The 24,229-nt window shown below is 43.0% G+C and overlaps 1 protein-coding gene across 1 annotated transcript in view; it reads left to right on the forward strand.

Moving 5' to 3' along the window:
* Positions 1 to 24,229, forward strand: part of utrn (utrophin) — a 221,842-nt gene that overhangs the window by 3,872 nt on the left and 193,741 nt on the right. The window contains exons 3-4 of the mRNA XM_069657396.1: positions 18,250 to 18,311; positions 22,627 to 22,719. Of these exons, the coding sequence (XP_069513497.1) occupies positions 18,250 to 18,311; positions 22,627 to 22,719 (155 nt within the window). The remainder of the gene's footprint in view (positions 1 to 18,249; positions 18,312 to 22,626; positions 22,720 to 24,229) is intronic.

A 24,229-nucleotide genomic window follows, 5' to 3' on the forward strand; every position in this document is an offset into this window, starting at 1 on the left:
TATATTACACAAAAAGTAAGCATGCAGCGCTGCAATATGCTGAAGTAATCCTTTAACATAAACTGAGCCTTGTATGTAACTAAAGTTTTACCTGGGATCAACTGAAGGCAGATCATTATTTGTATGTTACCCATGTGACTTTGCGGTCAAATTTACGTGGGCAACGATTATAAACTTTTCTCTAAACAACATTATTAATTAATAACTAAAATTTGATTGGAAATAGATAGCTCTAACAACCTATCATACTGCAAAATAGATACAACATCCAGGCAATCTTTTGTGAACGTGATACTGCTCCACCCTTATGTGCAATGAAAGCCAACATCTAATGCTGTAACAGGTGTTTCTGTGGCTTTCACCCCCCCGTTCCTGCCGTTACTCTCCCTCTGCTATATAAAATACGACTGCTTAGAGAAGTGTATAGATTTATTCATGCTGTCTAGTCCATGTGCCAGCTTCCAGCACCGCCCAGCCTCAGAATGCTGGCAGATTCAGTGCCAGGCATTCCACCGTGCCGATGCAGTTTGTAATTTACAACGCTGGTGTTCGGACCACAATGCTTTACTTACAAAGATTCAGGTTTCTCTAGCAACCCCTTAAAAGTTATCTTTTATGGCAAAGAGGGGGGAAATTTAGCAGGTAGCTTAGCTGCGCACGAAAACAACATTTGTGTCGAGGTAACCTGCGAGTGTTTTCTTATCTTCACTTTGTGGATGTGGAATGTGTTTTGTGTGTGGGCAGAAATCTGGCTTAAATTAGGTGTTTTATTTTATAGTTCAGAGAGTATGTGAACTCCAGGTCAAACCAGTGGAAACAGCTGCTCACTTCACAGTGAGAAATGTCTATTTTTCACCAGGACACGTGTGTTACGCATTACTCCAGCCTCACCCAAAGAAACACCCCTGTACATGCTCTTCTTTCTATCATCACACTCATTATAGCTTTAAAAATCAAAGCATTATAAGCTGCTAAGCCTTTAGTAAACTATCCGGACTGATTATTAACTTTCATCCTGTGACAGGCGAACACACCTGTCTGCTGTGGCGTCTGCTGTCAGGTGGTGGTGTAGCAGGAAATAGTTGGTGAGAAAAGAGAGATTTGTAGCCTACGTAGGGCTGAAACACGGGCTTTGAGAGGTGATTGACAAGCAGGTGAGTGTGTGTGTGTGGCATGCAGATGGAAGCATGTTTACACAGCTGAGACGAGAAACATTACCACACTTGTTCATGTGATCCCCATGCAGGCTGCAATGGGGGCATGTTTGAATGGTTGCACGGTGCGTCAAACAGCGCACGCACACCTCCGCCACATTCTGTCATCGCTATTGATTGACACAAATCTGGTGGGCGCATTTTAGTTTGAGGCTGTGGTTTAGTTATTTCAGCTGCAGCGTGTTCCATTTGTACACTACATTGAGATCCCCACCGCAGTGTGTGTGTGCGCTGACGCAGAGGAGTGTGTGTGTGTGTTGTCCCCGTGCCCCTCTATGATGTTTATCAGTGAGCCAGACAGTCTGCCCCGTTCACAGACATATGCACACTCATGCCTCTTCAGGGGGGTGGGGGCTGGTTGGTAATGTTTTCCAGTGTTATGCAACATGACAGCGGACCAGGGAGAGAGAGACGTGTTCAGTGAGGAGTGCAGGGCAGGAGCGTGTGAAGCTGGACGTTGATTTACTCGACATTGATGAGTTAAAACATACAAACAAATGGCCAACATTTACCTGTCGAAATTCGACTTCAAATCAATATCTGACTGGTGGGATGTAGCTGTTAAGATTATAGTCATTGTTTCCACTGTTTCTTGCTGATCAACTGCAAGTATACGCTTTTTTTTTGTTCTATGTAGGCTACTTATTAATTGATAAATATGGGGTTTAAAACGTTAAAGCAACTTGAATTCGTCACAGCAGAGCTTTGGGAATTTATGATGGCCATTTTTACTGTTGTCTCAAATATACGGGAGATAGGCCGAGCTGAGACTAAAAAGCCACCAGTTTAGACCCAATTCAGCCTTCCTCAGAATCAGAGGTTAACAGGGGCTTTCCCCGTTAGTTTCCTCCATTGGTTTGTAGCAGGCAGCATGTTATCGCCATCTGTTGGAGTACAAGGCACACTACTTTAAACGTGAGAGCATTCTGGCACTTTGGAAAGCTGTGCTTCAATTCTGAATCGATTTTGAATTCAACATCACTTTGTGATGTCACAAAGTGCAGCCTCAGCAGGCTTCGGAGAGCTGGCCAATCAGAAGAAAGCGGGGCTTGTAGGGGCGGGGTTTCTTAAAGGGACAGAGCTGACTGAGTCGTTTCAGGCAGAGGCTGTATGAGGGCCTGCACAGAGCACCACCGTGAGACAACATGATGAGTTTCTTTAACTGGATGCTAAGCTACTCCACAGGTATCACAGAGGGAAATATGAAACTTGAATTAAGCATAATACCCCCCCTTTAACATTAGGAGTTTACAGATCCAATATGTAACCTCCCAAACAGCACGCAGACTCACAGTGGGCGCCCGATTATATCAAACATGTCTGATATTTAGAATATAATATCTAGATGATTACGTGAGTACTCCGAAGTTGGACCACAAAAGCCAATGAAAGAGACATTTCCACAGGGAGACCAAGCAGCTGTCGGTGTTCCCAAGAAATAGTAAACAACATAGCCCTTGAGGCTAACGTTAGCTAGCATACTCTTATTGACAGATATTCAAATTGGCAGTTAAAATCTCGCCTCCAGTTCTCACTCTCGAGTTGACATTATTTGATGTCTTGTCGTGTGTGCATGTTTGAGATTGGAGGGAAGAATATCTGTGAAGTTTCTTGTGCGAGATGTAACCTAATTTCAAAATAAGAGCACTTTGACAGTGGCGTAAAAGATTAAACCATTAATCTTAATCAGCAGACAAACTGTAATAAAACTTACCTGAAGCACTAAAATTGACCTTATAGGCTGAACTCTTGAGAACCAGATGTGTGTCTGGTTTATAAACGGCCTGAAACAGATGTTAAAGAGTGCTTACAAACATCATAACGACTAAGTTCTGCCTGGATTACCCTTTAACCCCCTGAAGCCCCTTCTATCTGCACTACCCCTCCCCCTGCCCATTCCAGAGTGCCGACTAATGTGAAAGGTCAAATATCATCCACAGTGTTACGGGCTGTTGTTTAACAACCATTACACAATAATGGACGCTCACCTGACCCCTTTTCCCTCTCTGTTTATTTGTCACCTGAGAGCCTCGCTGCCATAAAGCTCTGGTGTCGTTCTCCTTCATCTTTTTCTCCTCTTTTCTCACCCTTGCTCATCACTCTTTGATTTTATAAAGTATGTATTTGTTAGGAGTAAGTCCCCAACAGCTAAGTGAAGATTTGACTTCAGTGTGTTCACCTTTGAGGCTGGTTTCCTTTGTTGAATTTGTACCTGTTGAGCGACACAGAGGACAAGCAGCTCGTACATCTGTGGGTGCGACAGGCAGTATAATAACATGAACTGTTGTGTCTAATAAGAGAACAGGAATGTGATTGTCACCAAACGGAGGGCGTGGAGGGCGTGGAGAAGAGATTTCTCTGAGGGTTTGTCACCATACTCGCTCTGCTGCGCGTCATTGACGCTTAATTGTAGCCTTGGCCTCGTGGTGCAGGGTGGACCGAGTATTTCGACATGTTTCATCTGTTTGGTACACGTGCAAAGAGGTTTATTGGTCAGAAATAATTGAATAAAAGATTAAAAAAAGTTATATTTGCAACCAAATTTTGACAGTAAAAGCTTTTTCTAGCTGTCAGCGGTATGCAGTGTTGTGCAAATCCATAATAATGGGTGTGAATGTGCATGTGTGGGAAGCATGGAGCTAACAAACAAAACAAAGGAGCTCTCAGTGTGGCCGCCCCTTCATTCAGAAATGTCATGACCTGAATTTGTTTTTTGCCCCTGGTTTTCCAGCTCTGCTTTCCGTGGTCGGCGAGAGTCCTTCTCATGAGTTTATTTTCATTTAGAGGAAGCAAAGCATCCACAGGGAACGCAGCTGGACGCGTCTTCACAGCAGTATATATAGACACAAGTGTGCGCTTGTGTTTGCCTCTTTCCTTGTAGCTGGATGTGGCTGCCTGGGAAGTGGGAGGAAACTCTCAAAACTCCTGGCTGGAAATTTGGGAACGGGAGCACCGGCCAAAAAACGTCCCTCTTGGGACTCTTTGCCTCTTTGGTCCATGTGCATGCGTGCAGACTCCACGCCCAGCCCGGGTGACATTTAAACTCTTCTAGAGGAGGCTGGAAATGGCAGAAAATGATTAGTGTGAATGTTCCTGCGGTGGTTAAACACATACATCACATACTCCTGTTTCTGCGGGTCTCCCTTTACCATATTTTCCAGTTCAAACCCCCTCCCTCTGCTGCCTGCTCCCTGCTCATTAGGCCTACAAAGCCACGTTGCCCAATCTACCTTCTGACCCCTCGCATGACAGGATTTACTAAAACAAAAAAACAGGCTGAGGCCCACAGAGAGTGTGGATTAACCCTTTAAAGCTACAGTGGCATTTCACTGCAGAGTAAATAACTTGCTCTCATGCTTCCAAAATTAGGTGCATAGTGGATTTTCAATGTTGCATTAGAGTGGTAGCCATAATGCTTCAAAAGGTCGGGGGTCAAACTTGAGCCTAGGATCTTGTAGCTTCATATGCAACTCTGCAATAAGGAATTAGGCACGAGAATCAACTTTTTCCTGAGGTGCTGGAAGCCTGTGGCATTGTGGGAAATTCTCATTTTCCATCCTCTTCTCTCTGATGCTGGTCGGACCACTGACTCATGCACTCTGTATGTGTGTGTGTGTGTGAGCGAGAGGGAAGCACAGCGATGATTATTCTGAAAGGTATTCTTGGAGGAGAATCCACCCTAAAACACCATTAAGGCTTGTTTTTGTCCACACAGCCTGCATTTCCTGGTCTAGTTGAGTGCTGATTGTTCAGATAATAATCATTAAAACATAATCATTTAAGGGAAACTCCTCCAAGAGTAGACCAAATAACATGTAGAGGTTTGAGTAAAGGCTCTGACTCTTGTTGAATTGCACTATTTCATCACAAAACCCTGCAGGAGGCTGACCGTCGAAGAGTGACTGCACAGTGGAAGATCCCTTTTTAGTGTGTTAGTGTAAGATGGCTGTTAAACTAGTATAACCAGTAGGCGTGGGAACGAGACAGTCATCGATTGTAATAACTTTTGTTATTATGGATGGAGGACTAGATGTTGTGCTTGCTGGAGAGGAAGCTCTGCTGACCTTGTAGTGTTTTCTGTTAAGAGCTGGATAAAACCTTAAGAGGTTCTATTCCTTTAAAAAAAAAAAATTGTAATTTTTGTCCTTAGTTTGGTTAAAGGAATCAGATCATCACGGTGTAACATTTCAGGCACCACCTTGTCTGATCTTTCTTACTTCAAGAAGAGACATTCCTAAAATCAAGGCCCTGTCTATCCTGCCTGACCCTGCTCAATGAGTTCAACTTGTTTCCGACTTGCTGCAGATACAGTTAGCTAAGATGCAGGACTTAAAGGAGCGATTCGTCCTTGAAAAAAAACACTGTCAGTCAAAGCTGGTGTTCTCCGTAATCGATAGAAGCAAAAATATTTGAAATTGGCGCCATAGCTGTGGCGAAAGTTGTACAAACAACTCCGGGTTTGGCCCATTCTACATTCCTACAACACCCAGCGTGCATTGCAACCCTCCCTCTGAAAGGAATCGCTGGAGTAAAATGCTACCGTTTTCGCTGCAGGCAATGGCTCAGAGCGGTACAGAATCCGAAATACGACCAGAATATACCGATAGATCGTCTAAAAAATCTTCAGGTCTGCAGTCTGCATTTCAAACCTGACGATTTTAAACGAGACATGACATCAGAGGCGGGCGTCCTAGATTGAGGAAGTGTAGTTTAGCGAGCTCCCTGGCCTCCTCCAGATGACATGTTTTACATAGTCTGGTAGAGGTTTTCCAGGGCCCATTGGAGAAGCGGATAGCGACCTCCAAAGTCACAGAGCAAAATTGCATTTTTTTTCTACCATAATGGCATTAGCCCCCCATAACGGCATGATAGGACTGAGGTTGAAAATCTGCGAACTGACCCTTTAAAAACTAATTTGCCCATAAAGCCGTTGCCCTTTTAACTTAGTGTAATTTTTATGGATTGTATCTATTCTTTGTTTTGATTTATTATGCCTAATATTTATGTTGCTAGTGTTAATAAAAAAAATAAAAAAAATACATCTTTAACCTTTGACCTTTTACCAAATAATGGCGTTTTATAAGCCTTGACTTTATCCATAACTAATTTCATTTTTACAATGCATTATTACCTAAGGATTGGTATTTGGATTTGTCTGTCAATAGAAATTGACTAGTAATACACACTTAGGGGCGGCTGTGGCTGCTACAGTCACGTGTCGAAGTGTCCTTGGGCAAGACACTGAACCCCAAGTTGCTCCTGAAGGCATCGCCATCGAGTATGAATGTGTGTAGATACTGATTGGAGAGGCCTTTGCCATCAGTGTGTGAATGTGTGTGTGAAAGGGTGAATGTGACGTTAAGTTCAGTCAATTTAAGTGATTGCAACTCAAGTAAAAACCATCAAGTGCAGCTTTTAATGATTTGCGTATAAAACTCTTTGTGGCAAGGCATGAAAGCAAAACGTTTCAGTCATTTCTTTGAACGGTTTGTCAGAAGTGGGATTCGGACTACCATCAGCCAATGAAGAGTGTGTGTTTGGAATGTTTATTCCAGCGCACGTGCACGGCTTCATCCAAGCACCTCGATGACGGATGCTCTCGGGTGGTGTGTGCAGAGAGGAGGGGGGCCGCCTGTCTCTGAGCTCATGACTGACGCAGCCCAAGCGGAAAGTCCCTTTTTTGGTCTCTGATTCCTTCAGTCACTGCCAAGGCCGGCCTCACCCAACCCCACATCAGCTGCTGTAAGTCTCTGTGGGAGGAAGTGGATTCAAATCAGTCGGACTCTGGAAGTTGGTCACAAGAGGGGGGCCGGGCTGGTTTTCCTCCTCTACTTCCTCTTTGTGATGGAAAGGAAAAGAGAAAACAAAACACAGGAAAATTAACTTTCTCTCTGTGTTTCCCGCCCCCCTCTTCCCCTCTACTTTCTCTTCACTCCCCCTCTCTGTGGGAATAGGCTTGTTTATTCAGTTGCCCCTCATTGCCTAAATATGTCAATGAGCAAATGGACTCAGGCGCTCGCTTCCCCGGCTCACAGCCCCACATTAAATGTCAGGAGTCATGCTTCAGTTTTGACTCCTGCGTTTAATCCGCGTCATTTCTTCTGATTGTCAAAGCTTTCACTTTCATGTAAACATCAGCAGAGGAAGCGGCTGATGTTTGGGTCACTGTGGATCATGTTTACCCGTCATCACTTCCTGCGACGTGGGAGAATAAAAGCTGTCGTCCCCGTCGATACTTTGTGTTTTCAGCAGGGAATCAGCTGTCAGTTTCACACACACAAACATCTATGTCACCTGTCACTTACTCTTTTAATTGACAAGCTGAAACAGCCCCCCCCTCTTGTCACTCACTTTTCTCACCCTCCTGTCGAGTGTGTGTGTGTGTGTGTGTGTGTGTGTGTGTGTGTGTGTGTGTGTGTGTGTGTGTGTGTGTGTGTGTGTGTGTGTGTGTGTGTGTGCGTGTGTGCGTGTGTGTGTGTGTGCGTGTGTGATGTCACATCTGACAACCCGGCCCACCAGCACCCCAAATAAACAGACTTGATAAACGCCCTCATACTTCCACTTCCTCTTTCTCTTTGCTCTCTCGCTCTCCCTCCGCTGCACCACCATCACCTTGTCTTCCTGTTCCGAATTTGTTTTTCTTTCTTTCTCCCTCTTCTTATCTTTTTAAAAAAAGACTCGTCATGAATTTAAGCAAGTGGAAGTCGTGGAGAAAGCGTCACTTATTCAGGAGGAAAGGAAAGCCTGAGCAGAGTCTTGATCTCGGTAAGTGGATGAGAACATCTAAACAGGTTCAAAGAAGCATCAACAGGAAACTAAGCTGTTTAACTTACAAAGTGAGCTTCCACTTTATGTTCTATTGGTTTAAAGGCTGTTAAACCAAACTGAAATCACGGGTGAGGGTCTGGTTGACCAGAGGAACTCTAAATACAAGCGGTTGAATTCCAGATTTAACATTATCCATGACATCTTTTCTCTGAAGGACTTTCCTTTTGCTCGTGTTACTTTAATGCAAGAAATAATAAGATTGTGTGTGTTTGTTAACCTCTAAATCCCATATAGTCGATCGGCTTTGACTTTAGCAACTTTGTGTGGTTCAGAACAAGAGCTGACCTATTGCGGCCTTTATTATTGCATGTTTTGCGAGGCCTGTGTTCTTTGTGTTTATGCCAGCGACATGTGCTTACTACTTCCTGTCAGGTTATGTTGTTATGTTATGAGACAAATAGTTGTAGATTACAACACAACGTAAACCTGATCTCTGCAACAAATCTTTGCACGCAAGTATTAGTTTCATTCTGAGAATTAATACAGTAGCACTTCCTCCAGCTTGTGAACTCTCATTATTACTTACATTTTCTGTCGACCAGCTCTGGTTTGAGCAGAAAGAAGGCTTGTACTGGGATGACAATATTAACTAGACGGGCCCTTTTAGATACAAAAAAAATGTAAGATAACTTTTTATAACTTTAGGCCAACCTCCTTTTTTAGCAAGTACAAGCCTTTTCAAACAACTAGCCATCAGATGGAGCCCGAGATACCCTCAGGTTGGTTGGTATAGTTAGTATTATATGCAAGGTTAGTTAGCATGATGGCTGAGGAAGGAGGAAAGGGGGGAAAGTGGTTGAAGAAAGCCTTGTGTTACAAACCATGGCACTGTGTAATACAGCATAAAGGCATTAGTTATAGCCGCACCTGTCAATATTTGTTAATTTATTAGACATATCATTCTAATATTAATCAATGTTGTCACAAACAGCAGCTCATATTGTGCCAGCCTACCTGGCAACACTTCTTGCTAAGCTTGGAGTCAACTGCAGGAACCTTTCTGCATCTTATTTTAAAGGCGTCTAACTTACTCCACAGTATGCTTGATTCCTTGAAAGTGTAGTGAAATGTACACAAAGGATATTTTTACTATTAGGATACTATTGATGATGAGCGTGTGTTGAATCCCAAACTTTAAGACTGGTAGATTTCCAGCAAATGCATATCACAAAGTTAAATCCTCTCCTCCTCCTCATCGCCTCTGTTGTGTCTGTGTTTGTGTGCTGATCTTTTCCTGTGATACGCCAGTCTTTTTCTCTTTTCCCCATCTTATCACGGCACACGCTTTCAGTCATCCTGTTGCACGCAGCGACGGTGCCCAACAGTGTTTCTTCTGTGTTTATCTGCGTTCACCCCCTATCCCACGATGCATTCTGACTCCCCACCCTCGGCTTGCCCTGTCCTGTTCTGCTCTGCCGCCGATCTGTTTCCCTCTCATTGACAGCGTCCCTCTTTCCCTCCCCTCACTCTCCCTCTCCCTGCTGCAGCATTCTTCTGATCTGCTCCTCACTTGCTGGTCAAGGAGCGACAGAGGCGGAGGAGAAAGAGGGAGGCAGGAATGTCAAACTCTGCCTTGTGCTGCTGACACTCTCGGACTATCTCTTTCAACTTTTTTGTTTGCCTTTGCTGCTTCTTCGGTTCAGAGTTGTGGCGCCTTACGGTGAAAGATGGCAGAGTTTAGGCTCAAACTCAGAGGTAGGAACTTTTGACAGCTGTGGGACACATGGCTTGGTGTCTGATAAGGAAGCCACAGGTGGTGCATATAGATGAAGTGTATAGATGTATGTTTTTAGCAATTTTCTGCCATCTCATTAAGGTGTTTGGAAGTTCTGAACAAGTTGTATAGAAAAGTGGGCTTTGTGAGAAGGCAGGTTTAGTTATTCAAGTAGATTGATTTCATATTTACTATCATATGTACTTTTGCTTGCTTTTTGGTACACGAGACAAATATCCCAATGGGGGCGATTAAGTGTCGTATCGTATCATACTGTATCTTATGGTACCATATTGTACCGCATCGTACCGTACTGTACCATACCGTATTGTATCGTATCGCACCGTATCGTACTGTTTCGTACTTTATCGTACCATATCATACCGTATCGTATAGTACCGTATTGTAACTTACCGTATCTTACCTTATCTTACCTTATCGTATTGTACTGTATCTTACGGCATCATATCCTACCGTATCTTAACGTATCGTATCGTACCACATCTTATCGTATCGTACCGTATCGTATCGCATTGTATCATATCATATCACATTGTATCGTACCATATTGCGTTGTATCATATTGTACAGCATCGTATCGTATCATACTGTATTGTATCGTACCGTATCGTACCGCATCTTATCGTATCTTACCGTATTGTATCATATCGTATTGTGTTGTACCGTATCGTATCATACAGTATTGTGTTGTACCGTATCGTACCGTATCGTATCATACCGTATTGTGTTGTACCGTATCATATCATACAGTATTGTGTTGTACCGTATCATATCATACCGTATCGTATCATACAGTATTGTGTTGTACCGTATCATATCATACAGTATTGTGTTGTACCGTATCATATCATACCGTATCGTATCATACAGTATTGTGTTGTACCGTATCGTACCGTATCGTATCATACCGTATCGTATCATACCGTATTGTGTTGTACCGTATCATATCATACAGTATTGTGTTGTACCGTATCATATCATACCGTATCGTATCATACAGTATTGTGTTGTACCGTATCGTACCGTATCGTATCATACCGTATTGTATTGTACCGTATTGTGTTGTACCGTATTATGTTGTACCGTATCGTACCACATCGTATTGTATCATACCGTATCGTATCATACCGTATTGTGTTGTACCGTATTGTGTTGTACCGTATCATACTGTATTGTATCGTACCGTATCATAGAGGTTTCACCAAAGTACTGAGATATGTACTTACATGCTGACTTAAACAAATTCTTAATTAACCTCCATTTTTTCGGGATATTACTATGCATGAACTATTATTTCCTTCTCATTTTGCAAGCTGCAGCAGAGACGTTCAGTTCGCATGTCATATCTCTGGTTTGGCTCATTGCTCACAGTTCATCAGCCTGCTCTGAATTCACTAAATTCCAGCACCCCCCCCCGTCCTCTCCTCTCCTCTCCTCTCCCTCGCCTCACCTCACAATTCCTGTTCACTCCTAATTACACCGATGCATGCACCTACGCGCACCCCAGGGGTGTTTTTCACGCTGCTAAGTGGAGATATGGGTTAATCTTTCTGGACGTTCCAAGTGTTTTCATTACAAATTCCCACATCTCGCCGAGGGAAGAGTGTCAACAAGGCTGCGCCGGCTGGGACAAGCTCTGACAAGTGACCAGTGCAGGGAGGAGGGAGGAATGCAGGGGAAATTAAAGGCATTCTGAGCATTCCTACAAACCTATAGAGGCAAAATACAATCAAAGCGTGGATATGTGTGGTTTTATGTGTGAGGAAGGATGACACTTTACCCGAGGGCTTTATTGTTAATTATGGTTGTGAGTGTGATGTGTGTTTGTGTGTCCTATGTAAGGATTGTCGTCCTCCAATTGGCTGTTTGCTGTCTCGTTTCAGCGCAGCACAACAAACAGCTTAGCAATGTTAAAGACTCCCATCAAGGTGAAGTTCACCCTGGGAAACTTTTTTTATGACCACAGCCTCTGCTTAGGGAGTTGTTTTATAGCCAAGACATAAACTTTTCCTCCATTTTTCAACACCAGTGACCCAAGAAAGGCTCACACTTTACATCTTCTGCCGCCCCCTAAAAGTTTATTTTAGGTTAAAGCTGCAACTTTGACAATTAATCGGAAGCTATTTTGAATATTAATCGATTAATCGTGCAGGAAATATCAAACATTTGGAGGTTTCAGCTACCTAAATGTAAAGATTTTCCACTTTTCTTTGTCATTTATGATATTACAAAGTAAAAATTCAGTTTCATAGACGTCACTTTGGTCCCTCGAAAATTGGAAATTGTGTTGAAGGTTTAGACAGGCCTAGTTTTGGTTCAGTGTCAGCTTCCCTGTTCATTTAAACAGCTACTTCATCTGATACTGGCACTGATTGATGGCTAACTGTGCTTCATTCAGTAGCCACACATTCATGTTAAAGCTGTACCCAACTTTAAGCTGTCAGGTATAACTCTGCTGAGGGTAATTGGTGCTCACCGGTGCGGCAAAACTTAGTAAATATCTCTATTTGTCCAAGCCCCGTGCTCTCATGTTTACTGTGTGATGCTGCCGTGGAAACCCTGATGGGTTGTTTGATTTTCACCTCAGTGCCTCCACCGTCCCCCCCCTCTGCTCTCCCTGCTGTGTGGTCACAGGCTCTCCACCTGGGAGAGGGGAGGAGGAGGAGGAGGAGGAGGAGGAGGCGTATATACCAACAGAGCGGGGCTGTATATTTTATGTGTCTGCGCTGTGATCCCAGCTGGCTGCTGTGGGGAACATGTGTGTTTCTGGGATCTTACTCTTACCCTCCGTTATGTCATGTTTGAGGTTTATTTGTGGTTCATTTTCCTTCTGAGGGCCGTCGAGTGAGTCGGGCTTATGTAATGTTGGTGGACACTGGGTCAGGGAACTTGAGCAGCCAGGCGGTTTTAAAGATCACGGTCATGTCTCAGAAAAATGCTTTTTTAGGGGGGGTTTTGCAGGATTTATTTCCTGGCTGTTTTTGCATCCAGTCTTTTTGACTGAAGCCTTTTGCTAACAGAAGCTAACAGGCTGTGAAAATAAAATATAATTCGTCTTTTTGTAAGGAATGTACCGGTAATAGCTTGAAACACAACACGATGCATTCATATGTGGTGTGAGCGTGCGTGCGTGCCTGTGTGTTCATAACAATACATCGCGAGCGTGTGTGCTCAGCGAGTCGTGAGAAGACCGCCGTGGGATTACACTTCCTGATGTAATCACCACTTCCTGTTTGGCTGTTGAGGAAGGGAAACAATTATTTCTCAACACATTAACTGTACATGACTCTGCTCTGTCTGTGCACAGTGTGTATCTATGACATCATTCTGTTTGTGTGTGCGTGGTTGTGGCTCAGTTGTGTGACAGGATGACTAATTGATCAGCGGTTGATGCTTTGTTCTGCAAATGAGGCCGTGACTCTGTAGCTTCACTCTGCCGCCGCAGTTTGTCCTCTTACTGTTTCAGTGGCCTGATAAGATCATAATCATGTGACTGAGTGACCTACAAAGACTGTTCAGGTAAAAGCTTGTCATGACTGCTGGTCTTGAATAGGAAACATTTTGCTTTTTAATATTAGCAGGACCTCAGATGATTCAAAGACAACATTCGTGTTATACTTTAAAATCATTCATAAAAGGTGATGCTGGGTAAACTTTGACCCTAAATTTTTACATATTTTAGGGTCAAAATGATTAATATTTACAAAAAGTTTTGGTACTGCACCAGCCGCAAAACAAGCTGCAATGTAATCCTTTGGGGCAAGTGTGCACCATAAAAGTGGAGCCCCCAAAAGTGCTTGTTTTTGTCACTGACAGGCTCATAAAGTTGTGATAAGTACCTGACAACATTATGAAAGGATCCCTGTGGAGATAGATGTTTTTCAAGTGTGAGATTTCTTCTCACCAAAAACTGAAGTCGTGCTCAAGGTAAGGTCTCACACGAAGGTGGGGCTTTACTTCGGCGTTGCTTGGTTCAATGTAAAAAGCAGTAGCGGCGACGCTTCGTTACGGCGCTGTGGCGAAATTGCAACGAAAAAGGGCTTATGACTGAATATGCAAAGATAAGATAAGATAATACTTCACTGATAGGGCCCAGGCTTGATAAATTGTTCTTACCCTTTAACTGATTTCCTCAATAATCAATATAACCAGAAGAGATTATTTATCTTCTAAGGAGTCTCCAGGTGGCAAACCTCTTTTTTAGCAGGCCTATTTTTATTTGGTTTAAATGTAGACAATGCCAAGAGGACATTTTGACGCATGTAAGTTAACAGCAGCAGTGGATTTATGAACACCCAGAAATTGTTGTCTTTGACATTTCTGAAGTGTTCACAGCAGAATAATATTTATATTATTAAAGGAAAACTTCTTAGTGTATTTCTCTGTTTTTGTACAAACCTGATACAAAAAGATTTTCAGCTTAACGCTCAGCTTTTGGCGTTCTGTCTTATAGTATGGGTCTGTTACTGCATAAAAACGTCACCTCGTGTAGTTCAAGCTTAATCGACTTTAATTATGTCTCCCATTATTACTTATTAGCCGAATAAGACCTTTATGTGCAGGTATTAGAGACTAAATTAACGCTGTGTGCTTGATTCTGCACCTGCTACTCTTGTTCGCTTTGACACTCAGGTGAAGATGTCATGTCTGCTCTTGCCAGTCACACAATTTAGAACCACAGCTGATTTGTTTACAACTTACTGCAAGCGTGTGTGTGTGTGTGTGATTTTCCTATAAATTACAGCATGTAAGTGCTTTGTATTACACCCATGAGTGTCGCACTTGTGTGGGCCGGCAGATGTAAACAGTCATAAGAAAACCGACAGATGTGGCCACATGTACTGGTGTGTTAGTGTTGTATACACACTCTCTCTCTTCTTGTAAGGGCATTTTTTCTTCCTCGCTCACACACACACAGAGTCTTAAACACACACACACACACAGCCAGTCCGCAGCTTTGATCCGTGCAGCAGTAAGACATTCCTGTGCTGTGGTGAGTAGGAGCAGCAGACAGATTGAGGGGGAGCGGCGTGTATGAATCGAGTGTATTGTCCTATGAAGGCTGAAAGGTGGAAAACCCAGGAGACCTGAGCCCACAGGGACCCTCTCCTCGGGGGGCCTGCGCGGGGTGCCGATAGTGCTGTACGGACAGGAGGCCTTCACAGAGGAATTTTTATAAAGGGGAAATTGATATTGTGTTGAAAGGCATAGCTGTACTTTACCTGTCCTGCTCCTCGTGAGTGTTCCTGCCAGCATTTTCCTTCCTCTTCCTCACGTCAATCCACCTGTAAGACATTCACCGTGATTGATTTTAGTCACTTATTGGTCCCCTCTGCTGCGGCTCCTACCCTTGTCAATCATGCGTCTTTTCCTCTTCATTCATCACCTCCTCCAGCTCATCACCGCTTTGTCTTCTTCACCTGCTCAGAAAGAGTCCTTCAGGTGCCTTTGTTGCTCACTTGAGATTTATGTGGAAAAAACGGGTCGACGAACTCCCAGGAGGGCTTTATTTTACCGTGTTACGGTTCAAAGGCACAGAGAGGAGGACACAGAGCAGTGCATACCAGTCGAGGCAACTAACCTCTTTTGCTATTTATCTTCTCACCTTTCAGGTGTGTTTTTCCACAGAAAATAACACACATGTTTTTGTTGTCTCAGCTCCCGTCATCTTCTCAGCATGACATTTCTGGAGCATAAAGATAGCATGGAAATTATATTTGCCTATTTCCATCGGACAGAGACACAAGAAAATAATAAAAATGATTAATTCCTCACCAGGGGTGGGACCAAATATTGATACACCAATATATTACCTGAATTTCTCCTCTGGGGATCAATAAAGGATTATCTTACATCGTCATTCTGACTCGTGCAATTCAATTATCGCTAAGCTAGCACCAAATATCGATATTTTAATGTACAAATAAATGGCTTTAAACTGATTTTCCCGCGATCTTGACTCACTACTTCACGACTCCTCGCGGTGGCGCTTATTAAATCAATGAGGGTAAATGAGAGTGAAATGAATTGGTCGAAAAAGAGGTTGATGGCAGGATAAAAGAAGAAGAAGAAGACAGCGGGATAATGTCGGACAGTGGTGAGAAGGAGTTGTGAGATGTGCCGGCCACTTTCAAATCCAAATGCCTAATTTGTTTTTGTAGTTCTGTAGATATATACAACTTGATACATAAATCCTGCACTTTACCTTTTTAGGGATGTTTTGTATTCTTCAGTTAATCAGATATGGTGACAATATATCAATTATCGCTGTATCGTGATATTATCGTTATCGTGGGCCACGCGTCACGAATCGTATCATGAGTTACCCTGTGATTCCAACCCCTGTTCCTCACACACACTGTGTGAGGAAAATCTGCCTTAACAAGCATTTTGACAAGTAAAAAGTGTAGAAATGAAGTCAAAATAGAAAATATCAAAATAAAAACCTTATTCTTTGAACTCATTTTTTATAGTACATTAGAATTTGTAGTTTGACATCCTCCTTTTTTGTGAACAACTTTTATTTCTCGGGCATTAAATTCCATAAATGAAAAGATTAAAAAAATAAAGAAGTATCCAAATTTCAAAATACAACACCAATCAACATGTAAGTCAATAAGCACGTGACACCTTCTGCACTCAGACCCTTTATTTGGATTAAAAAACGTCCCCCCAGAAAACCCTCTCTTTCACCTCTATCTACCTCACCCTCTCACCTCTTCACCCCTCTCACCCCCACCTCTGGCCTCCCCTTGCAGTACATTCTTGTTTTTGTGCCCCCTCTCACCCTGCCAGCGGCTGCGCACACACACAACATACACTCCGCACAATCAAAAACAAAGAGGCCGACTTCTGCTGGGGCTGGTGATCATAACCTTTGACCTTTTGTTCAGTTCATGGTGTTTTACACAGCGGCTTGTTGAGTGACAGTGGCAGTTTAACGCTCATACACACATACACTTTGACTACTTCTCCACCCTCAGATTACAGTCGCAGACCTCCGTCACGCTGCTTAGAAGCAGGTTTTGGACCCCTTTCCTCCATTATTCTGAGACGGACTGACAGCTTAATGAAGTTATGATTTATGAGGAAGAATGAGACACGACTTAATCCATCACTTGTTTTACCATGTCCCTTACTTGAGCTGTTGTAACAAGTGAATTTCCTCCAATGGGGGATCAATGAAGTCTATCTTATCTTATAAAAACTCAAACAGTATAATAGTAATAGTAAAAATACCTCAAATTTAAAATGTAAGTAACTGCCTTGCATTATGGAACTTACTGGCATTATTCCTTTATACATTAATACAAGGTTGCAGCTGCATTTGTAACATATAACTACTAGTGCCTTCAAATTAAAAGCCCTGCACGAAGAGCTGATTAAAAGCAGTAGCTTATCACCTGAAAGTTAGCTTACAGGAGGAAACTAATAGAACACAATGGACTTTTTTTTAATTTTTTTTTTTATGTGGGCCTTGTATGCCTTTATCAACAGAGAGAGGACGGTGGATAGTGTCGGAAAGAGGGCAAGGGGGTAAGGGTGGGAGTCGAACCCGGGGCCGCCACATCGAGGATTTCAGCCTCTGTATGTGCAGGATTTTAACCGTTGAGCTAAACTAGCACCCCACGCAATGGATAAATTTGACGATTTAATGTGTATAGGTATCATCTGGCCAATACCCTCAGCTCAGTATGATCAGTGTTGGGACAGATGCTGGTCTTACTTCAGTGGCTGCTGTTTAAGCTGAAGCGAAATAATGCTGTTAGACGTCTGAAGAGGCCTCATTTTTATTAAGGATTAACTGACTCAATTTGTGCCACCAATTCTAATCTTTAGTTGATAAAAATATTTATTCAGATTTGTGATTTTGTATAGTTTACTCTTACGTCCCAAGCTAAAGATAAATTGTAAATGTATTGTTTTCCTCTGTGTTCTTTCAATAACGGGGTAAAGTAATGACAAAAGTCCAGGTCGTTGTACGAGCGACTCTGACCCGTTACCGGAGTCAGCCATCGTCCAGGCACTTCAAAGCAGCTGACCCTCTGCCTGACACACAATGAGGCCTTTTCAGATAGCCAGGATGGAGGGAGGAAAGAAGAAGCAGGGAGGGAGTGAAGGGGGGAAGAGAATGTGAAATATTTGCAAAACTATGTTCGGAGACCAGAGTCGCATTATACATGAGCATTGAGTGTTTTTTTTTGTTTTTTTTTCGAGAACCTGGTGTGTTACCTTTGCTTCTGACACGACACAGCTGTTGATGTTTAGCATCCAAATACACCTCTTGCCTACCTTGTGTTCCAGCAATGCTCTGATGCTTTTAAGCTGTGATGCCTGTGATATCCCTGAAAAATACCTGTGGAAATGGCTTTTTAGTGTCAACAATGTTCTTTGCTGACCATACCTTCAACTGATTGTTTTTGATACACCTTTTCACCTCTTTGATAACTCTTCTTCCTCTCTGTTCCACAGACGAGCATGATGCTGTACAGAAGAAAACGTTCACCAAATGGATAAATGCACAGTTCTCCAAGGTAACGCCAAACTTGCTCCAACAGGCAAAACAATGTGTAAAATGCAAATGTATTCAGACCACAGGAATGTAATGATAAAAAGCTAAGCTATATTAGAATGAAAGACTTGAAGGAGTGACAGAAGTGGTTTCCTTTGTCTTAAAATATTTAGAATTTTTCTGATGAAAAGCTTTTCTAATGACTGATTTCTGTGTTTGAATTTTCTTGTTGATATTTCTCATGTATATATCCCCCTGTGGTTTCAAGCTGTAATCTTGAAGATCTCAGTTTCGTTCTCTTTGGTGACACCTATGGTGATAAAAGGTAATTGCGGGAGCACACTTCCCAGATATCCAGACAGTGTCGCATGTGTGACGTCCACGGTTGGCTCCGGTTGTAACTCTTCCTCGCTGACGGTCGCTTTCCTTTTTAGACTGTTTGCCTTCATCTGAGCATTGAATTTGTTTCTTTTTCTTTGGATTTTCACTTATTTTCATCCATCTTTTCTTTGTTTGTTCAGCCATAGTAGATTACTGTTTACTCGAAACACTTGCAGAGACCGAAAAGCAGCCACTTAGCTCCGCCTACCCTCTCTGGCAGACCAACCACTGCTGGCTGATGGAAAACGCGTCACTAACTGGGCGCTGCTTGTGATTCTTCTTTGTGAAAGTTGCCACAGACACCCAGTCTGTAATAATACTTTATGCTGCAAATGCAAAGGCTTTCATCAGTGGGCCATAGGCTCAGTCACCATTGTGTTACCTCATTCAGTGATAGATAGAGACTTAACAGATATTTATTTACATGAAAATCTTTGAGATTATCACTTTAAACACTGTAAACACATCAAGAATAAATGACTGAATTATAAAAACACAGAGTATCTCACTAGCAAGTTAAGCTGGCTGAAAAATGTCCCTAATAATGAGTTAGTAGTTAATTTCAAACATCATTTCAATGTCTTTATTAACATCGATCTCTTTTAAACCTATATATACTGTCTGTGTAGCGAAATAGCCACATTTAGTTTCCAAAGCAGAGGACAGTGTCTGCGTTATTTTTATAGGTTTTCTGTGAGTTCCAAAAGATATAAAATGGAGGCAGTACGATCTTTTGATCTGTTACACAGCGCTGCTGAGGTCTTTTAAGAAGGATGTATGTGTTGAGAATTGGACTGATTGATAGTTTTAAACCAACATGAAAAGGACAGAAGATAATCCCATTCAGATGTCAGATAATCTGTACATCTTTAAACAATTCAGCACTGAAAAATCACTTTTTGCTGCATTTTTATTTTTGTATTTATTGCTGACATACAGACAAACAAACATTCATATTCACATGCTGCCCCTCTGAAGGATCTTGCTCGTCCTCTGTGAAGTGCACTCCATCTGCAACAAACACATTCTTGCCTCTGCGTCTCGGGAGGGGATGTTCAATGAATTCACCGCCAAAGTGTCCAACATTTCTCCTGATGTGTTTGTTGACGGTCTTCCTGTCTTTATTCATCCTCCATGGCTCTCCGTATCTCCAGGCTTGCCGCTTGTTGATGCAGGAAAATGCAATTGTCATAGACGGAAAGTCTGCATGGAGCTTCATCAGGTCTCTCTTCACTCTCGATGCAAGTGCCTTAGCGGGCAGCCGTCCCAGATCGTTGCCACCGGCATGTACGACTAAAATGTCAGGTGGACTCTGTGTGGACGTCTTTGTATAAAAAGTGGGAAGGACACCACACCAGAGCCTGCCAGGTTTGCCAAACCACTTCACTTTGGCATGGAGTCCAAGATTCTCCCCAAACTTCTGGTACGCTGCTTCCTCCCCTCGTTTAATGTAACTGTCTCCAACAATCCAGATCTTAGTGACGGAGTTTGTCTCACTCTCCTCTTTCTTCCTCTTGGTCTCTCTTGGGGTGCAGCCTGAGTCTCTGGTGTCACTCTCTGACCTTGAGGCCTTCTCTTTCCTCTTCTGAGGTCTGACGGTGGAAGGACCATCTTTAGAGGTGCTCGGTAGCTCTGTGTCTGGAGTCATCCTCCTCTTCTTTCTGTCCGCAAAGAAGAGGCTGCCCTCTGACATTTCACTGCGGGTCCTTTTTACCCGAGAGCGTCCTCCACAGTTCTTCTTCTTTTTCCTTGGAGGAAAGGGTCTCTCTGGACGTCTGGTGCATCCCTGGAAAGTTTCGACAAAGGCCCTCTTTCTGGTTTCCAGAAAAGGATGATGCGTCACCTGGCTGGGTGTTATTCTCTGGATGGGATCCAGCTGCAGCATCTGCTTGACCAGCTCCACAAAGTTCTCCAGATCAGCCTTATCTGCCATGGCCTCTGCTTCTGATAGATGAGTCTGTGGCATCCGCTGGACCTCCTTCAAGTCATCCAGGGAGCTGAACGTGCGGTTGCACCATAGGGTTAATCCATACTCCTCTGGTGTCATTATTTTCCACACATCTGAGCAGGTCTTCTGGTAAAAGAGGCTCGTTTTGAGTCCGGCATCGAGGAAGCACTGTGGCAGCTGACCTTGAGTTCGTGTTATAAACCACAGCATCTGATATTCACAGGTTCCAGGGTAGAGCGCGAAGCCAAGTAAAAGCTCAGCAGCAATGCAGCCAAGGGACCACATGTCTATGGTCTCGTTACAGGCCAGGCCTAGGATGGTCTCTGGAGCCCTGTACCACCTGGTCTGAAGATATGAGCCCTTGGGTTGTCTCGAGACATTGCAGGCAGAGCCAAAGTCGATTACTTTGACCCTGAATGGCTGCCTTGCATGGTCAACCAGCATTATGTTCTCAAGTTTGAGATCAGTATGAGCGATCTCCAAGCTCCTCAGAGCTTCCAGAGCTCTGGCCACCTGACGTAAGATTGGCCGGATCTCTTTCAGGTGAAGGGAGCAGGTCGGTCTCATGCTTACAAAGTCTCTGAGACTCATGTCCAGCAGCTCGAATTCCTGACACAGATGCCCCTTGTAGGTGAACGAGCTTTCCCACCTTACAAAGTTCCAGATGTCGGGATCGAAGGCCTTCAGCTTTTGCAGGGTCTCTTCCTCTTCTTTTGCGTAAGACTCTGAGACTAACTTTGTTATCCTCAGAGCCACGGTCTCGTTAGTGGCTGACTTAACACACTTTGCAACTCGAGCAAAGGCTCCATTTCCAACCAAGTCCTCAACAATATAGTCGGAAGACGTGGAGGACAGCTGGCAGCCTCTGAAGACTTGGAGGTCTGAAGGTTCGATGGGGGTGTACTCCTCCATGTTGCAACAGGAAACCTTCTGCTTGTAACTTACAGGTTTACAGATAATTATTCCAACAGTTGTAGAAATGCTGACAGATATCTAGTTGTTGGTTGTGCTCACGCAAGCTGAGAGTGAACTGACTGATATGATCTGAATTACCTTCTGTTTAAAGAGTGACAGCTCCGGAATATAGTTTGGAATATGGCAACATTCAAACCCTAAGGTCGCCATAGTGACAGAACAAGATTGACAGGCAGATTGTTATGATGCAAATGATAATGAAGATATCTTTTACTTAATTCCTTTAATCTTTTAATTTAACACACATTTATTCATTTAAATGGAAATTGTGAAATGTCCAACTGCTTGACAACTTAACTTGACAAAAGGAAGCACAGAACCTGAATGCAACAATGAACTAAACACATATTTTTGTACATGTCTTTGTCCATTATTCTACCCGGTAACAAATGCTTTCAGAACGCTAATGGCTCTATGTGTGTGGTCCTGTTTATGTCTCCTTATTCTTATAAAGACTGTGTTAGATATATGCAGTTGTTTTTAGCCCAAAATACATGACAAGATAATCCCTAAAGCTCTTAAATGCTCTTAGTTTCACTTTCAATCTTCTCTTTCTTTGATGGCTCCGATTGTTTTTTAATTTCAATGGCTATGATAGTTTTTTTTTTCACAACGTGCCAGACTTTCTCTTTGTCTTTTCTATATTAGGAGCTCTCTGAATCCCTCCACGATTCTCTGTTTATAGTAGCTGCATCGTGTTTCAGGTTTAGGGCCAGTGTGGGGTTGTTGAACTCCTCATATCAGCACTTTTAATGAGCTTGTAAAATGAAGGCCTTTTTAAGTCCTCTTTGACATCCAGGTTTCCTGTAAGGGGCAATCTGTCTGTTACTGTTAATGGCTAATGGCTACACCTGAAGTCGATTCATTGTCAATATATCAACCCTGAAATGTTACTATCTGAGTGTGTTAATTGCCTGCCTTGTTTGTTGATGTGTTTCTGGATTTATATCTCTGAGGTGAAGCCACTCTGCTGCTCACATCTTCAAGAAAAATAATGCAAAACCTACCCACTGTGCTTTTTCTCTCCACTCAGACGGGGAAGACACCCATCAAAGACATGTTCTCCGACCTGAGGGACGGGAGGAAGCTGCTGGACCTGCTGGAGGGTCTCACTGGCACTGTGCTGGTGAGTTTGTGTGTATGGTGTTTCAGACGAGTCATCTCAGGCTAAAAGCCCTGAGATTTATTTATCTTCACTACCACTTGTTCTTGTTATTATTAAGCAATCTGTATTCTTACACACCCGCCAAAGTTTGACCTCATTTGGACCCTGACGTAAAAGACATGATGTCCTTTGTGAGAGCATTTTATTGAGCTGGAAAACAATGATTTCAAGCATGGGTGGAAACACCACTAAAATATTTCCCCCTTTTTTTAAAGCATTGTTTTTACAGGAGTGTTTTTGCAGCTGAAACATGACTTCTGCAGCCACTCGAGTTAATACAAGCACGTGTTACCTCATGTAAACTCTAACTTTAAATCCAATGTAAATATTAGTGCTACACAAGGGGCCTCAGCAGATGTATTTTGGATCCTTGAATAGAAACAGCTAAATGAAGAACGGATGTTTTGCAAGCACATAATATCTTCTGTTTTTGTTGACTGAACTTTTGTCCTGTATTTTTTTGTTTTTTTCCTGCGTGTATATTATTCAGCTGGATATTTAAGTTTATCCTCCTCAAAGCTTTGATTGGAAAGCACTTAAAGGGCCAGTTCACCAATTTTCAACCTCAGTCATATCATGCTATTATGAGGAGCTAATGCCATTATGGTAGAAAATTAAATGCAATCTTTGTGCCTTTGGAGGATGCTATCTGGCTCTGGAAAACCTCCGCCAGACTACGTAAAACGCATCATCTGGCGGAGGCCAGGGAGCTCGCCAAACTACACTTCCTCAATCTAGGACACCACCTCCGATGTCATGTCTCATTCAAAATCGTCAGGTTTGAAATGTAGACTGCAGACCTGAAGATTTTTTGGACAATCCACCGGTTTATTCTCATCGTATTTTGGATTCTGTACCGCTCTGAGCTATCGCCTGCAGCGTAAACGGTAGTATTTCACTCCAGCGTCTCTCGCTGGGCCTTTCAGAGGGAGGGGCGCAATGCATGCTGGGTGTTGTAGGAATATAGAATGAGCTAAACCACGAGCTGTTTGTACAACTTTCTCCACAGCTATGGCGCCAATTTCAAATATTATTGCTTCTATTGATTACAGAGAACACCAGCTTTGCCTGACAGAGGCTTTTTCCATGGGCGAACTGCTCCTTTAAATTGATGCTTTGTGTGCAGCCTCACAATAAAACACTGATCATTGATAAGCAGGATCCATAGATTTTTATATTGTCAGCCCTAGTATATGTCTGTCTGTCTCTAGTGACCCACCATGTACTTACAAGCACACTTGGTATTCCCGTTGCATCAGTCGCCTCGCTGTCACCCCTTCAGCAGCGTATCTGCTTTCCAGCACCTGCAGCCGTACTAAGTGCTAACTGTCTCAATGCCATACATGCACACACACATGTACGCACACACATCCGCACACACATACTCTCTCTGATACCAGAATAATGCTATAATTGGGTGCTAATGAGAGGCCGAGGTATGTGAAGACTTAAAAGGGATTTGCAGTTGGCA

This window comes from Semicossyphus pulcher, unplaced genomic scaffold, assembly GCF_022749685.1.
Source record: "Semicossyphus pulcher isolate SPU_LCO1_2020_fin unplaced genomic scaffold, fSemPul1.0.p SCAF_11, whole genome shotgun sequence".
Lineage (NCBI taxonomy): Eukaryota > Metazoa > Chordata > Actinopteri > Labriformes > Labridae > Semicossyphus > Semicossyphus pulcher.